At 35.5% G+C, this 19082-nt stretch overlaps 2 protein-coding genes across 7 annotated transcripts in view; both read right to left on the bottom strand.

The window, feature by feature from the left end:
- The window catches only part of nfatc1 (nuclear factor of activated T cells 1), a 51901-nt gene extending 46613 nt beyond the window's left edge, over positions 1 to 5288 (bottom strand). Inside the window, exons 1-3 of one of the 4 annotated variants that reach the window (XM_055220287.2) lie at positions 5151 to 5288; positions 3593 to 3811; positions 2969 to 3052 (exon numbers count right to left, since the gene is read on the bottom strand). The gene's annotated coding sequence lies outside the window, so the exon portion shown is untranslated. Of the gene's footprint in view, positions 1 to 2968; positions 3088 to 3592; positions 3812 to 4987 lie in introns of all 4 variants that reach the window. The other 3 variants (XM_073858425.1, XM_055220286.2, XM_055220288.2) reach the window with 3 other exon arrangements.
- A 5097-nt stretch (positions 5289 to 10385) lies between these two features.
- atp9b (ATPase phospholipid transporting 9B) overlaps positions 10386 to 19082 on the bottom strand; it is a 63088-nt gene continuing 54391 nt past the window's right edge. For 2 of the 3 annotated variants that reach the window (XM_055219929.2, XM_055219931.2), the window contains exons 26-30: positions 18764 to 18872; positions 18543 to 18600; positions 16202 to 16405; positions 13246 to 13278; positions 10386 to 12954 (exon numbers count right to left, since the gene is read on the bottom strand). In XM_055219929.2, the coding sequence (XP_055075904.1) occupies positions 12818 to 12954; positions 13246 to 13278; positions 16202 to 16405; positions 18543 to 18600; positions 18764 to 18872 (541 nt within the window). In that variant the 3' untranslated portion in view covers positions 10386 to 12817. The remainder of the gene's footprint in view (positions 12955 to 13245; positions 13279 to 16201; positions 16406 to 18542; positions 18601 to 18763; positions 18873 to 19082) is intronic. The other variant, XM_055219930.2, reaches the window with a different exon arrangement.

The raw sequence follows: 19082 nt of genomic DNA, 5'->3' as shown, positions 1-19082 counted from the left end.
GGACCCCATTAACTTCCAAAGTAGAAAAAAAAGAATACTGTGGAAGTCAATGGGGTCCTGGAACGGTTTGGTTACAAACATTTCTCAAAATATCTTCCTTTGTGTTTATCAGAACAAAGAAATTTATACAGGTTTGTAACAACATGAGAGTAAATGATGACAGAATTTTCATTTTTTGGTGAAATATCCCTTTAATAATGTTGTAGGTTTATGTTTAAAGGATCAGAAAAAAAATCTAGATAATTTACTCACCACCATGACATCCAAAATGTTGATGTCTTTCTTTGTTCAGTCGAGAAGAGGTTGTGTTTTTTGGGGAAAGCATTCCAGGATTTTTCTCATTTTAATGAGAACACTTAACACTTAACTCAACACTTAAACAGTTTTTTAAGAGTTTCAAAGGACTCTAAACGATCCCAAACAAGGCATAGGGGTCTTATCTAGCGAAACAGTTGCCATTTTTGACAAAGAAAAATAAAAAATATGCACTTTTTAACCACAACTTCTCGTCTTCCTCCGGTCCAGCGCGACCTCATGCAATACGTCAAGAGGTCACGGATGATGTATGCAAAACTCCGCCCCAGTGTTTACAAGTTTGGAGAAAGAGGACCGTTCCAACGTTGTTGTATGTCGAATAATACTAATTAATGTCTTTGTGTCAGTTTATTGTTTAAAATGGTCCGCAAATGTGTGTTTTATATATGTAACACGTGACCTTTCCACGGCATTACGCAATTACATGAGGTCACGCTAACGCATCACAGGACTGGGAGATAGACGAGAAGTTGTAGTTTAAAAGTGCATATTTTTTATTTTTCTTGTCAAAGATGACAGTCGTTTAGCTAGATAAGACCCATATGCCTCGTTTGGGATCGTTTAGAGTCCTTTGAAACTCCGTTGAAAAAAACTGTTAAGTGTTGAGTTAAGTGTTACGTGTTGGGGTCCATTAAAGTCCATGAAATGAGAAAAATCCTGTAATGTTTTCCTCAAAAAACATAATTTCTTCTGGACTGAACAAAGAAAGACATCAACATTTTGGATGACATGGTGGTGAGTAAATTATCTGGATTTTTTTAAGAAAATTGACTAATCCTTTAATATATAGGGCTAACATGCAAATGTAGCTCACACATTGACCTCAGTGCATATTTCTTAATGTAGGTTTATTTTGGAATGTAAATGACTTCGACACATACCATAAAATCTTGGCTGCAAACCGCTATTTAAAATTTCCACCGTTATTGCCCAGGAAATGGGATGGGAATGCCTAGGTTTATAAAAATAATTATGAGCAAAACCAACATGAACACTTGTGTTACCGAAAATATTTATATTTTAAGTCTTTAAACAGAAATATAATAGCATGTGGTCTCTTCTCTTTTTTTGATGTAGCTACAGTCCAATTTTAATTCTATATACTGTAGACAATATTTACAGTTAGTATGGCTGCTGTACATATTATATAAAAAATAATACAGTGTATTCAATAATATCACATATTCTATATATTTATAATTTTCCCGTTTTCTATGACTTTACAGTATACTGTTTTCTTATGTCTCTACTGTTTGTTCCAAAGTGAAGCTGTTTTGCAACAATGCAAAACTGTAAGAAGCGTTAAATGTGAATTGAAACGGGACGTGCAGCCTCTCTCTAATGACCCGGGCATGTTTTGAAGTACTTAACGGCGTTTGCCCCACCAAGAATATTTATCTCATCGAATAACAAAAGGGAGCCAAATAACCTTCCACCCGCATACTCAGGATGATACATAATTTCATCAGGAATGAGTGCACTTATGAAACACAAGCTGTTTCTTTCATCATGGGAACATGGTAATTGTGCCTTTAGTCTTACTATTCGCTCTCTCCTGTTGTTCTATGGGTCATATGTATTTGTTTGACCTCATGGAAAGCTCTCACCCTGTGGTTGGGGGCCCTAAGTGGGCTCTAGGGGGTGGGGGTGCTGGGCGGGGCCTCCATGTCCTCACCGGCTATGTGGAAGAGCTGTAAACACAGCTTCACGTCTGAAGGTAATAAATAGAGCTAACTGTGCTGATTGACGTGCACCTATTTCTACGTCAGTTGGCCTGTGATTTTTCCACTCTGCCTGCCCGTTGCTGGGGCAGAAGTTTTAAAGCGCCGGCCGGCCGGTTTCGGAAGCGTTTTGCGTTACATGCCAAAAGCTGGCAAGTTTTATTGTCCCTAGAGAGAGCGTGTTGTCTACATGACTGGAATTAGATTGACAGTATGATGAATTACAGTACAAGTGCTTAAGTGGGTATTTTATGCAGTCAATGCTTGAAAGATATATCATTTGTATGGAAGTTAATTTAATGGCCACGCTTACACACCGCAGCATTCTGCAAAAGTTTAAACATATCTTTATTCGTTTCATTTTCTTTCATAACACATTAACAACTGCTGTAACGAGCAAAAGTATGTGTCTGCAGTGTAAGTGGTTTTTTGAACGAATAAAGATTATATCAATAATGATAAACAATTATGCCTTATGCAAGGTACAGACAAATGGAGATACAGTTAGCCTGACTCTTAGGTCAAATGAATGATGCATTGCTGTGTTTACTGTATAAGGAAAAAACAAATGTCAAATTACTTTTCCAAACAGGATACACGGGCAGCTATGCTTAATGACGCAATGATAGATATATGAAAGCAAAGCATAGTGTGTACAGCAAAGACTTGACACCATGTAACTTAAGGAAGGCTTGCGTAACTAATGCAACAGATGTTAAATGTCTGTCTCGAAGACGATCTAAAAAAGCATGCACACTCATAACAATGGCATGAATCATAACATGCATGTGCATAACTAATGATGTGTCAGAGTTTAAAAATTGTTTAAATAAACCAAAACCACATTTACCCCCGTCTGCACCAAACTCTTCCTCAATCTGCGACGCAATTGGTCCAGAGAGGGGAGTCAGTGATGTCATAGGTCCACTCACCTCTTCTTACAAGTCACTGCTCTGTCTGGCTGGCAGGTTTGTGGGTGAGTATACCGGGAATGATGCTGATGCTATGGTGGTCTTCTGGAAAAAAACCTCAAGTTTCCAGCTACTCTTTGCTTAATAGATAAAACAGATCAAGTTTTAGGTTTGGATGCAGGATTTCAGAAGACTATGCCCAGGAAAGCTTCAAAATCAGCCCAAAATAAGCATCATGGGATGATGTGACCATGCCAAGCAGGTTATAAAGCTACACTTTAAAAAATGCAGGGTTGTTTCAACTCATGGTTGGGGGAAAAAATGTACAAACCCAGCTGTTGGTTTAAATCAACCGAGAAAATATATCATTGACATGGCCTTACTCAGTCAATATTAAAGATATCAAGACCATATTTTCACAAAATGTTCTTTAAATTATATAGGATGATTTTATGTAGAAAACAGTAAATCACAAAAAACAAATAATACATAATGGGATTGTAATCAAATATGTTATTTTAGCTACTTTATGATGTGCCTGATGACTGCAGGTCATAAAATCCAGACCACATTTAAAAGTCAACCAATGGACATAAAAAAGTCCTTAAAGTAGAAGCAGCAAAAGCAATTTGAGGTGGTATTTACATGACGATGGCCTTGGTTATGGACCTGCCCCCTGCTGTACCTTGGGGCTTCCTGTCTCCACTGAATGCTCTCTTTGACTCGGAGCAGTGACGGAATCCCCAAGTCTGTTTCCTGTTGTGTAAGGCTGTTGCCGAGCAACCGTGGCCAGGTTCCAGCGGGGAGGGATTTCGGCTCCCACGGGCCGAGTGAGCAAACACAGACCCTCCGCTCAGAGCTCCGCTGTGGGGTCCAGACACAACAGTGACTAACATATCCACAACACAGTGAGTTGGGCAACAAGCAGTAAGAAAGTGAATTGATTTTAAACAGCGTTATTAAGCGCGATGTCCCTTTAAGTGAATTATCCTGGAATAATTTAATATAGCTTAATGACATGACTTAAATGTTCATGTGATCAATTGGTAGAGCATTGTGTTAGTTCATGGATTCGAACCCAGGAACACATACTGATAAAAGAAATGGATATAGATTTAATGCACTGTTAGTCGCTTGGTATAAAAGTGACTAACCTGCCAAATGCATAAATATAAAGTGTAAACTAAGCAAAAATAACGACTCTTAAACAACTTTAAAGAATATAGGCCTAGAGAATAAGGTAATATTAAAGACATTTTCTATTCTAAGTCTGTAGCAATTCATTTATAGATGCATTGTTTGCTTACAGTAACTCTGTTACATAAAATGTTGCTCGATTTGCTATAAAACACTGACTGCTATATGGACAGACATATCTGCCTATACATTAAGTTGCACCCATATACCATTTTTAAAAATAAAGAAACCCAAACACTGGGTTCCAATTCATCTATATGCTGTTTGTTTTAACCAGGGGCATGATGCGCCAATTTTTTCAGGGGGCACAGTGTGCACAGCTCACAGAGATTTGTGCATAAACAGACAGAAAATATTAGTATTTTCCTTGACACTCCCACTTACATTTCTAACAATCTGAGTGCCTCTGCCTTCATGTGAAAACCACCAAAATAAATGACTAATTTTTGGTGTCAAATACTTATATCAATTTATTCAATCAGAATAATGACATATTGGCATCATATTTACATCTGAAATGGCATTTTTTGTTTATATACTTTCTGTTTAATGACTTGTTTAATTGTGACATTAATGTATTTGCAAAAAAACTACGTTATGTTATAAAATGAATGTATTTTAAATCCATAAAGTATATAAATAATAAAAAATGACATAAGCAACAGTCACGTGATTGATTTGCGAACATTCAACGCTGCAAAAGAAATAATGCTGTAACACTTTTTAATAGCCTATTTGTTTGTTTTTTGTTTCAAATATTATGATTAATTGCAAATATTAAAAACTTAAAAAATATGTTTATATAAAATTATTAGAGGAACGCATTTTTGCACTAAATTTTACCTCATCTGTGACTGTGAGCATGTGATTCCGCGCTCCCGTGAACTCTGGCAAACTCTGGCGTAATGGCGTTGTACCAAAAACTAGAAATCTACTAATATAACGTCGAGACTGTAACACTTTGAACCAAACATTTTCTACACCGAGAAGGTTAACTGCACATTACCGTACTGGGGTTTTTACATGCTTTGAGCGTTTCAGACAACGTTTTAATTCTTCAGATTGCCCAAGACCGCGCTCAGATGCTGATGACGTCTGCGACCGCGCTGTTGCGTCTACAGCGCCTCCTCATGAATAAAGTAACACGATCAAAACCGCTCCAAAACGGCGAAAATCTCTGAAAAGTGACACGGTTACCACACATAACTGATAAAATTGTGCAAATTAAACATATAAAAAGACAATTAACAGATTAATGGACGTTTCTTTGATTTGGAGGTTGTATGCAAAACCCATTTGGTTAAAAACTTTGAATGATGCCTCTGGTTTCCCATATGGCAAAAAAAAATTATCTGGCCAATATTGTGTTTTAAATAAATGCTAAATACATTTTGTAGAAAGTAAAACTTTATTAAATATATTTTTGAATTTTAAAATATATTTAGTTTTAACCTTCATATAGGCCTATATTTCAAAATGTATTTCATAGGTAACAAATATATTTTTGCAGTTGAAAATATATTTTTACCTTTTCAAACCTGTTATGTTTACAGGTTATAACAAACAAATTTTTCTTCCAATGCATGTAAATATATGCTTTAAAATATATTTATTTTTAAAATATAAAAAAATGGCCAAAAAATATATTGGTTAAAAATACAGTTTTGTAAACATATTTCAAAATATATTTCAACAAACATATTTTTTGGCCATTTTTTGTATATTTTGAAATATATTTAAAATTATATTTGAAAATATATATTTTTTGCCATACGAGTTCAGCGCATTGTTGGATCAAATATGGACATTTTCTAGGTTAATTTAAATCCAGATGTTGGGCTTATTTATATTTAACTGAACAAAGGGTTAAAAATGACACAGCGTGTTGTAGAGTTAAATTATACTGTAGTTTCTCCGAGTTTATAGAAGTTCGTGGACAGTATAGAAATGCTTTGTATTCAGATTGCTCCTAATCGTTTTCATCGGATGCATGCGCTATCACGGTTACGCACCTGACCCGAAGTGAACTTCCGGTCTGTATTTATTCATCGGTCTGGCTAGTGAGTAAACTGATCTTTGAAACAAATACCTTATCAAAAATAAAATATTTTGGTTTGCTAAAGACGAGAGGAGACGACAAGCATGGATCACAACTGTGCGCAGTGGTGTGGCAGCCAGCCAGGCAAGAAGTCAAGGACCTGTAGTTAACATTGAATAGACGGTTTTATCGGACGCACTTGCGGGGACACGATTATGGGTCTGGTCAGAACTTTACTTCCGGTTTCAGGTTTTTTTTAATGGTCTGACTAGTTGCTAGACTGAACTCTTGAACAAATACCATGTACTTTGTTGTTATTTATTCTTAGCGGAGTTTACAGGAAGTTACGTGTTGACCACGAAAACCGCTTGTTTATGTTGTTACTGCTGAAACTGTCTATAGCCTTCATTCATTTTACACAGTAACATAGTAGATGCGCATATACGAACGAAGGTAATTTACATAATTTGTTTTCGCTTGTTATCAGGACTCTTTGGAAGTCTACTGGAAGTTGCGTTTAGTCCACAAAAGCCATTTGTTTATGTGCAAAAATCTGGTGTTTTGTGTGTGTCCTTTTAAATGCAAATGAGCTGATCATCAATGTCATGGTTGGATGCAGATTAAGGGGCGGTTTTATCCTGTTCTGACATCACAGGGGGAGACAAATTTTATTTTTTTCACATGCTTACAGAGAATGGTTTACCAAAACTAAGTTACTGAGTTGATCTTTTCACATTTTCTAGGTTGATAAAAGCACTTGAAACCCAATTATAGCACTTAAACATGGAAAAGTCAGATATGTCCCCTTTAAGTCCATATTTAACCTAACTATACTTTCAATTCATACAAACTCGTTGTTTGCCTCTAAGCACACATGTGATGTAAAAATATCTGCTAAAGTGCAGTTTTAATCTACAGTAAGAAAGTGCTTACCTAAAGGCGTATCCCGATCTGTGTCCACCTACAGGAAACACAATGCATTGGAAAAACAGATACACTTGAGACAGTAGCAAAACAGTATGACGTGTGTTGTGCACAACATGTGGCTGATAAAAAAACACGACTGCCCTACAATCTCTGCAACATGTCCAGCGGACAAACACATCAAAGGGTGGAGGCCCTATAGGGCACGTGCCAAACGTTCAGTCATTTAAAGCAACCGCTGACAAAGCAGGATTTCGTTTTTTCGCTGTTTATAAGGCCAGGGAGCATTTTTGTTGACGTAAAAAGGAGTAAAGGTAGATAGAGCGATAGAGAAAAAGAAAGAGAATGGAGGTAGAGAGATAAAAGACACTTCCTGGCACATTAAGGCCAATGGACCATCACATCAAGCACCGGGTCTCTGTAAAACACACATTTCCTGATCTGTGGATTATGTGTGGGTGAGTGAGGTGCATGGAGGAAGGGAGGAGGGTTGATAACAAATCTCTGCAAATGTTTTTTTAAAAGTGTTATTTTCAGAACAGTACCAGCCAAAAGTTTGGACACACAGACTCATTGTAAAATAATGTCATAAAATGATAATCAAGAAATCACCAAAAAGTGAATTGCCCCAAAACATATTTAATTCTAGATAAGTGCTTCATATCTGCCTGGTCCGAATTACCCACTTAATAAAACAATAAAATATATAATAATAATAATATTATATTATATAATAATAGAAATGAGTGAAAACAATACGTTTTAAGATCATTCAGTCAGACGTTTCAGCGCCAACAACATAAACAAACAGCTTTTGTGGCCCAAACTTAAAGAGCACCTATTACATTGCTAAAAACTATGTATTTTGTGTTTGGGTGGTTTATGCTTCAAAAAACATATTATTTTCCACACACCGTACATTATTGTTGCTCCTCTATTCCCTGCCTCTCTAAAACGCATTGATTTTGTACAAAGGTCATCGTTCTGAAAAGCGCAGTGTCCTCCGATTGGCCAACTAACCAGTGCGTTGTGATTGGCCTGAATACCTCTGTTGTCAGCCGGAAATGTGACGCTCATTAGCGTATTTGGAGAATCTCCTATAATGCAATACTCACAGTAGTTAATATTGTCTATACTACCTTATCAATATGAGTCGAATCTGATTCAGAAAGTGCAGATGACCAAGTTGATCGATCAACTCTACCAGCGCGGCTTGTGCAAATGTAACAGATAAGGTAATAAGGTAAGGATACAAAAACATAAAACCATGTCTGCATTTGGGATCGTACAAACGATCATGGTTTAACCCTTTACCTGGCACAGCCCTTTTTGAGGGGGTGAAAATGTAATTTACCCCTAAATTAACAAGAATAAACATTTTTGAAACTAGAAGCCTAATTTTGGTCTTGTTTAAAACAAGAAATTTTCTTTTTTTACGGAAGTGTCTGGAGGTGATTTTAATAAACAAAAATAATGCAATATAGTATTATTTATATATAAAATTATCAAAAAAATTAGATTTGTGTTTGCTGTGAGGTTTGCTGCATACTCTTGTCACAAATTAATAAATTACAGTCACTGCATTATTACTGCTACAAGGTTTTGAAATATGAAAACCTATACCTTTACAACAATTTATAGTTTGTCATGATAGATTAACATTAACATGAAAAATATTGAAGTAAACTCTGGTGTCTCGCTTCACAGGGACAGTGCCAGCTAACAGGTTTTAAATAGTCAGTAGTAAAGATCTACTTTCCCTGTTTGACCGTTTGAAGCAAAGGAAGTGAACTGTTCCCTACAATCTGTGTATTTGTTGTAGTCCAAGAAAAGAGATTTTAGTTCGAGATGATAACTCGTGTTGTTTACTTTTGGGTTTGTACCTTTGCATATCGTTAACATGTACTAACACCAAAGTATGTGTAAAATTGTGAATCGGAAAATAGGTGCTCTTTAACTTAACCGGTAGATTTCTACACAGAATCAATAACAACAGAGGGTAGATGATTTCTGATAATAACAAGCAAAATAAATAACCAATAAATGACCTTATTTCACATCATAGCTCAAATGTATTAACAATTACACGGAGCCAATGTTACCATGTAAAATATTGTTATACAAAGTTAGATACAGATCCTTAAATTCTTGCCTGGCTGCCAAATCCACACAGCGGTGATCCATGCTCACTATCTCCCCTCGTCTTTTGGAAACCGAAAAATATTTATTTTTCAGCTCTACAAGGTATTTGTTCCAGAGGTCAGTTTAGTCACTATAGCCAGACTGATAAACAAGCAAAAACCGGAAGTTAACTTCGGGCCAAACGCGTAGCTGCGGCAACGGCGCGTGCACTCAAATGAAATTGTCTAACTACAGGAGCATCAAAGTTTGATTTCAATGATTGATTTCAATTTAATTTCAATCTTTGACATGACCTTACTCAGTCAATATTGAAGATATCAAGGTTATATTTACACAGAATTATTTAGGATGATATCAGTATATCACAAAAAATGACGTAAACTGGGATTTCACGGGCAAGGTCACATGATATGAGTTCGTGTAATTCGATTTCAATTTATCACGATTTATAAATAATATAGATAAAATCAATTTCCCAACATCCATTCGCATCAGGTCACTCTTGAAATAAAGCATCATATGTATCATGTATCGTAAAAAAAAAACAGAGCAAAAACTAGCAGACAAATCAGATTTGAAAAACTTTCCAAGCAATGTATTTCCAAGCAATGCATTTGAACATGCAGTCATTAATATTAAACAGATGTCACACTGTGATTAAATATCAAACTGTATTTTTTTTAAAATAATATGATTACATATGAATCTGAAAGTCTATTTTGAGCAGCAATCGTCTTGCAGATACAATCTGGCCAGTTTTAGCTTTAGGAATCATAAATACTGTGAAAAGTCGCCCTCTAGTGGTTAAAAACGATACTAACATTAAACGGCGTACTGCTGGGTCTCATAGTAGTTACTCGCATCAATTCCAAAGGGGTTAACAAATTTTAGTCTAACACCTTAATAATAAAATGACAGAATAGGTAATAAACTTATACCAGGTTTCTGTAGCTCAAATGGTATTGCTATAGGAGTGCAAACGATTGTGGGTTCGATTCCCGGGGAACACACATTTGATAACATGTATATCTTTAATAAGTCACTTTGGATTAAAGTGTCTGCCAGAAGCATACATTTAAATCATGAAAAGTGCCATTAATTAACATAAATACAACTACACAAATTACTCACCAGACCTTCTGGAAACATATTGCTCTTTATTTTGACAAACATTATTAAACATTATTAAAAGGTAAAATGATACTGCTGAAACTGTAATGTTGATGACATTTACTGTAGATTAAATGCACCAAAAGCAGTGGTCAGCCTCAGTAACAATCCAGAAATATCACATTTTTAGATATATTACTTACAGTAGTAAAAAAACGCTACAGAAACAAAAACACAAATAATAACCAAACACAAATATTAAATAAGCTATTGTTGTTGTTAGGCTATCACATGGTTATTTTAAAGATTGTATACAGTAGATGAAAAATCTGATGATTTGCCTGAGTACAGTACAACTTAACTTTATACAGAAACACATCAAGATAATAATAATATAATAATAATGGCATGCATGCATGTGCTTGACATCATTTCAAATTCAGTATTGCAAGCACGCACCCAAGTATAGAAAATAAAGTGAATGATAAAACTCATCCACATATCAGCTTACAACTTTCTAAACGTAAGTTGATTTTACACATTATTAAGCCAACTTGAAACGTCAGTACAGTTATTAGAGCTGAATAGTGCAATGCTGTTTCTGTACTTTAATTGTAAAAGCCAAAATACTGTCTACAAAAAAAGGAAATTGTCTAATTCGTTCATACTGGAATTTCAAGATTGCAGTTCTAAGCCCCTTTATACATTTTATATATTTAACAAACACCTGTTTCGATCTTATAAAAGTCATTAATATACAACAACAATCCACAGAAAATACTACATGATTCGTTCTTGTGACAATCAAAACATATTAACCAGCAATTAGTTTCAAACTTCAATCAATTTACACATCTAAAATTTCAATGGTCAAACATATGTCCGTTAAAACTACATGTTAATTGTCATATACATTTAGATGTCAAGATCATTTCCACTGTACAAACACTGACTGTTATACAAAGACCTGTAGCAGCCACAGCCACAAAAGAGCTGAACTCAACTTCACTACCTGACATTCATGCAAGCTAAGTGCTCCAATCATAACATGGATATTTTTAGCCCCGCCCACAGATTAAAAAATAACCCAGAATGTGCCCAAAATTAAAAAGTACTGAATAACACTAAGGATGTAGGGTTTACTCGAAATGAATCCTTAAATTATAAACCCATTACATTATGTCATTTAATTACCCATCAATAAAAACATTTAAATGCATACATTTAAAATATAATGCTGATTTAATCTTAAAGGATTAGTCAATTTTCTTAAAAAAAAAAAAAATCCAGATAATCCATTCACCACCATGTCATCCAAAATGCCGATGTCTCTCCCCGTTCAGGCGACAAGAAACTATGCTTCCTGAGGAAAAAAACATCCAGGATTTTTCTCATTTTAATGGACTGCAATAGACCCCAACACGCAACAGCCCCAATGCAATTTAAAATTGCAGATCAAAAGGACTCTAAACAATCTCAAACGATGCATAAGGGTCCTATCTAGCGAAACGATTGTCATTTTTGGCAGGAAAAATATGCACTTTTAAACCACAACTTCTCATCATCCTCTGGCTGTATGACACGTCAGCGCGACCTCACGTAATTTCGTAATGACGTCAAAAGGTCACGTGTTACATAAATGAAATGCACATTTGCGGACCATTTTAAACAATAAAGTGAAAAAAGTGCATATTTTTTATTGTTCTTGCCAAAAATGACAATCGTTTCGCTAGATAGGACCCTTGTGCCTCGTTTGGGATCGTTCAGAGTCCTTTGAAACTGCAATTTTAAACTGCATTAAAACTGTTAAGTGTTGGGGTCCATTAAAATGAGAAAAATCAGGGAATGTTTTCCTCAAAAAACATAATTTCCTCTCAACTGAACAAAGAAAGACATCAACACCCCGGATGACATGGTGGTAAGTAAATTATCTGAATTTTTTTTTATTTAATAAAATGGACTAATCCTTTAAACATTTAAAGGAAGAGTTCACCACAAAGTGAAAATTCTGCATTTACTCACCCTCTTCCAAAGCTGTCATTATAGAGATAGACAGCCCAGTTCTCATTCACTTTCATTGAAATACAAGAATGAAAGACATTTCTGTCAACTGCCATTTCAGTGTGTGTCCCCACAACCTTTTGGTTATTTTCCTTTTGTTTATCTTGGTCTCATTTTTGTGCCTTAGTCTCTTCAAGTATTCAGTACAACTTGCTGTCTTCCCCTACAACCGTCTCACTTATGCCAGTCATACGTACATATATGCATCACATCATGCCATTGCATAAGCATATATAAACAGCCTCATACAGCGAGTACGCTGATGTTAACTTAAGTTAACATCACGCTCAGCGTTAACAAGCTGTGAATCAGATCTGTGTGTCAAGGTGGCTTATGTAGCCATCAAGTGTGCTTAAAAGATTTGCATGCCTGTTGACACCGTGTAAACACTGGAAAGCTCAAGAGGACAGTTTGGAGTAACTGGGAGGCGAGAACTTCCGCTTCAGATATTTGATGATGTAGAGAGGCAGACAGCTGACCAACGTGATGGCGCACACCTTCCACAAGAACACCCGTGTCGTGATGAACGAAAGATCTGGAGATATAAAAAATATAAAACATTTAGATCAAAAATGCTGGTTTGTGTCTATTTTTCAACAACAAAGTCGTAGGACCATTCAGGTTGTGGATGAAGTGGAAGCACTGCACAGATGAAATGTTTCGACATTATGAGCGATCGCAGGGTCACGGCACATTGGAGCGGTCTCCGTCTCATCCAGGGGCTCACGGCATTAGCGTTAAGCCCAAGGGAGGAGAACGGACTCGTGTGTGTGGAAATGATAACTGGTTAGATGACGAAGGGAACACAGGAAGACGACAAACCTACCCAGGAAAGCTCCTAAGGTCACACGACCTATGCCTGAGGCACAGTCACAACACAGAGGTGCAGAAAGAAGACAGAACAAAGAGTATTAATGTTGTGATTACACAGCACACAGCTGTACTGATGTGTGTTTGGGTTGAACATTATAACCAGAGGCTATAGGGTCATCTGTCATGCTGCATATTTGCATTGGTTTGGCCTTATATTGTCCTTTTGATTAAAGCTAAGGGCCAACTGACAAAAAACAACGATCAAAATACGTCAATAGAGGTGACTAGATCTTTCTGCGCCACTTTTATTTTAACTAATATATATATATATATATATATATTTTTTTTTTTTTTAAAGTGGCACAATGTTGTATTGATTTTCAGAAGAGTTAACCTATGTGTGTATTTTATAATGTATATCCATATTAAACTGGAATTAAAATTAAATTAAACAAAAAGACACGCAACCTTCATCTTCAATATAATTAATACACACAAAACGTACAGATAGACAAACAGACAGACAGATGAATAGATCAACAGACAGACAGACAAATATATCAACAGACAAGACAGAGATATAGATAAACCGATGATAGTTATAAAGACAGACAAATAGAGATAAATAAACAGGCAGAAAGAAAGATAGATATACAGACAGACAAACAGACAGATATGTAGACAGACTGATAAGACACATTTAGATAAATAGACTGATAGTTAGACAGACAGAAAAATGGATAAGATCTAGATAGACGGAAAGACAAACAGACAGATAGAGATAAATAGACAGACAGGCAGAAAGCTATACAGATATATAAACAGACAGATTGAGAGACATACATACATATAGGTTGAAAATAGACAGAGATACAGATAAACAGATTGATAGACTGATAGTTATACAGACAGAAAGATAAATAGAAAGAAGAAAGAAAGATATACAGATGAATAAAAAGACAGACAAACAGAAAGATAAACAGATATACAGACAGACAGACAGACAGACAGATACATAGACAGATAGACAGACATACATACAAGGTTGAAAACAGGCAGAGATATAGATAGATAGATAGATAAAGAGACAAGACAGAGATACAGATAAACAGATTGATAGACTGATAGTTATACAGACAGACAGATAAATAAATAAATAGACAGAAAGAAAGAAAGATATACAAATATATAAAAAGACAGACAGACAGATAGACAAATAGACAGATTGATAAGCAGTTAAGACAAGAGATATAGATAAACAAATAGACTGAGAGTTAGACAGAAAGACAGACAGAAATATATATAGATAAATATACAGACAGACAGACAGATACATAGACAGATTGATAAGCAGATAGACAGATATATAGATAAATAGACAGATAGACTGATAGTTAGAAAGACAGACAGTCAGACAGACGGAAAGACTGAAAATTAGATAGGATATAGATAGACAGGTAGACAAACAGACAGATACAGATAAATAGACAGCCAGGCAGAAAGATTAACGATATAGAGAGAGATTAATAGACATGAATACAGGTTAAAAATAGACAGAGAGACAGACAGACAAAGAGACAAGACAGAGATAGATAAACAGATTGATAGACTGATAGTTATACAAAGAGATAAATAAATAGACAGAAAGAAAGATATACAAATATATAAAAAGACAGACAGATAGACAAATAGGCTGATTGATAAGCAGTTAAGACAGAGATATAGATAAACAAATAGACTGAGAGTTAGACAGACAGACAGAAAGATATACAGATAACTATACAGACAGACAGACAGATAAGCAGACAGACAGGCAGACAGACAGACAGACAGATAAGCAGACAGACAGGCAGACAGACAAGCAGACAGACAGGCAGACAGATAAGCAGACAGACAGACAGACAGATATGATAGAGATATTGATAAACAGTTAGACAGACAGACAGACAGACAAGACAGAGATATAGATAAACAGATAGATAGACTGATAGTTAGACAGACAAAACACATAGACAGACTGGGAGAGACCGACTGATACGCAGACAGACAGACAAGACACATAGACAGACTGGGAGAGACCGAATGATATGCAGGCAGACAGACAGATATGACAGAGACATTAATAAACAGATAGATAGACTGATAGTTAGACAGACAGATATGCAGACAGACAGACACATAGACAGACTGGGAGAGACCGACTGATACGTAGACAGACAGACAGATATGATAGAGATATTGATAAACAGGTAGATAGACTGATAGTTAGACAGACAGACAGACAGACAGAGATATAGATAAACAGATAGATAGACTGATAGTTAGACAGACAGATATGCAGACAGACAGACAGACACATAGACAGACTGGGAGAGACCGACTGATTGATAGACAAGACAGACAGACAAGACACATAGACAGACTGGGAGAGACCGACTGATACGTAGACAGACAGACAGACAGACAGATATGATAGAGATATTGATAAACAGTTAGACAGACAGATAGTTAGACAGACAGACAGAGATATAGATAGACTGATAGTTAGACAGACAGATATGCAGACAGACAGACTGGGAGAGACCGACTGATACGTAGACAGACAGACAGATATGATAGAGATATTGATAAACAGTTCGACAGACAGAAAGTTAGACAGACAGACAGAGATATAGATAAACAGATAGATAGACTGATAGTTAGACAGACAGATATGCAGACAGACTGATAGATAGATAGACAGATAAACAGATAGACAGACAAACAGATAGACAGATAGATAATAAAATAGATATAGATATATAGACAGACAGTTTAATAAATAGACAAAAAACAAACTGAAATAATCCAATTTATCGGTGATTATAATATTTTAATTTTTGATTATAACATTAGTAGGCTACTTATATTATTTTCAGGTATTTAACATTACAGAAATGCAAAACATCATTTTCACTGTTAGTTCTTACCAAAGTATTCATTGAGGAAGGCGAGTGAAGCGAGGTAACAGCCGAGACTGATGAGCTCAGCCACAACCATAAGCCAATGCCAGGTGCGAATGGTCAATGCCACCATCAACAGTTCAGTCAGGATCAGAGCAGTGAAGGAGATGGCAACCACATGAACAAACTCCTGATCAAACAGCACCAGTGCCCCATACATCAGGATGCCACCTGGTGGACAAACAGAGGAAGTGTTTGCAAAAACCAACAGGAATAAAAGACAAAAGTGACTGTGTAGTGTCATATTATTGAGAATAAAACACAATGCATAAACACTACATTAAACAGGGGAACAACTAAGGAAAAAATTATCATCATCTATGATATTATAAATGTAAATTTTCACTGTTTTAGCAAATGACACTAAGATTTATTGATTTCTATCTAGAACTTTACCTAACAAAGAAAGTCATGATTGACTCATTCACATTTTAAGAACCCTACACGGTCAGATCCCAATTCACACGAGCGCGTCGAGGCCTGACCCCTGCTCGCTCGGCTCCACGCTCGCTCGGCTCCTCAGCCTACTGTAACTGTCTCTGCTTTCGTTTTAATCATAAACGCCGGTGCCATCCAGCCTAATGGCCTTTAACTGATCACATAATTGCCTCTCTTCATACGGCGAAAATTCCTTGAGCTTACTCACTGGACTAAATGAAATCTTTGCTCATATTTCCCTGTTGTTCTTGACTCTCTGTATGAAGGTTTAATTAAAAAGCAAGCGCTGTCAGACGGGGACACTGATCTCTCTCGTTCACCACAAGGATCGATTTACAGTGCGGATAAGCCAGCCGCATGTGCGTGCGTGAGAGCCGTCGACGTCCGGCTCCGAAAAGAACACTACTTCGGATTTGTGGGAAAAGTTGTATTGCATTACAAGGTTTATATCTTTAATGATATTTCTGAAGCATGTTTGCTTCTGTTTTATTTTTAATTTGAGTGTTGTCTCACGGACAACATTTATACACTATACTAAACTTTAGTCTTTACATAATGACATTTATAAATTACAATGTATCAGGAAATGTAAAAAATTTGTAACACTTTTGTTGGATTTTATTTGGTATTGTTCGTAAAAATGTAACTCTTTCCCAACCAGCCTTTTTTTTTTAAAGTTGTCTTTGCATAATGAAATTTAAAAATTGCAATGGATCAAGAAATGTAAAAATGTTGTAACAATTTTGTTGGATTTTATCATTTTGGTATTGTTCGTTAAAATTTAACTCTTTCCATGCCAGCCTTTAAGTTGTCTTTACATAATGACATTTATACAATAAAATGTATCAGGAAATGTGAAATTTTGTAACAATTTTGTTGGATTTTATAATTTTGGAATTGTTAGTTAAAAATGAACTCTTTACCTGCCAGCCTTTTTTTAAAGTTGTCTTTGCATAATGAAATTTAAAAATTGCAATGGATCAAGAAATGTAAAAATGTTGTAACAATTTTGTTGGATTTTATCATTTTAGTATTGTTCGTTAAAATTTAACTCTTTCCATGCCAGCCTTTAAGTTGTCTTAACAAAATGACATTCATACAATAAAATGTATCAGAAAATGTGACATTTTGTAAAAATTTTGTTGGATTTTATCAGTTTGATATTGTTCCTTAATATTTAACTCTTTCCCAGCCAGCCTTTTTTTAAAGTTGTCTTGCATAACGAAATTTAACAGTGCAATGAATCAGGAAATGTGAAATTTTGTAACAATTTTGTTAAAATTTAACTCTTTTCCCCACCAGCCTTTATTTTAAGTTGTCTTTGTGTAATAAAATGTAAACATCGCAATGAATCAGGAAATGTAGAAATTTTGTAATAATTTTGTTGGATTTTATAATTTTGGTATTGTTTGTTAATATTTAACTCTTTTCCCGGCAGTGTTTAAAAAAAAAAAGAGTTGCCAGCCAGTGACAGCATTTTTATGATTTTCACAAAAGCTAAATACCCTCCTAGAAAATGTTAATCTATAAATATATAAACATACAATATATCAAATGCAAGATATAGAAGTGAAATGAGAAGTGAATGTATTGTAGCATCAAAAGAAAATCGACCGAATATCTGAAAATAGGTCAATAATTTTAATTTGGATTATAATTTGAAAGGTGTATTATAGATATTAGAATTATTATAGCAACTATAATTTATTATTACATTTATGTATATTTTCATGGTGACGCATTAAGACACGATCCAGTTTATGGAGTTCATTTGCTACAACACTGTACAAACATCATGCAAACAAAACCCATACCGTCAGATTACTTTATACGACCAAACATAAACACAAGACACCGTTCATCCATTTACCTTGATACACACTTATCAAAACCCAAATCAGGAAGGTCTTAAAGGACAGGGAGCGGCCCTATTGGAGGGAAAACCAAAGTCAACATCACTGTCATGCAGCAAACGCCAACTCATGCCTTAAAAATGTCATTCCTTTACATAACATATATCATTCAAAGCATGCGGATATTTGAGCTGGAGGTTAGTTCTTATTATTACCATCACTGCTGTTATGTTGTTACCTTAGTGAGGTCTTTATAAAGCTCAGGATAGAGCAAAGCCATATCAGGTTTCACATCCTGATCCAACACCAGGGAAAAGACAGGGAACATGGTGTAAACGGTGGCGTAACTGGGAATATAAAATGCAATGTGAGAAACAGTAACGGACCGACAGCTGCTTGTTGCGTACGTTGATGGAGAAGCTTCACATATATGTATTCTATCATGTATGTTGTTTATTTGACATTTTTTGGGAGGTGTGCAACAGGGTGTGATGCACCGTACGCTTGACACAGAAGTATAAATTGGTCTTAAGTGTCTGACAAATGTTTAAATAATA

This window comes from Misgurnus anguillicaudatus, chromosome 20 (assembly GCF_027580225.2).
Source record: "Misgurnus anguillicaudatus chromosome 20, ASM2758022v2, whole genome shotgun sequence".
Taxonomy (NCBI): Eukaryota; Metazoa; Chordata; class Actinopteri; order Cypriniformes; family Cobitidae; genus Misgurnus; species Misgurnus anguillicaudatus.
Note: the sequence above shows the minus strand (reverse complement) of the source record. Positions and strands in the feature narration are given on the sequence as shown.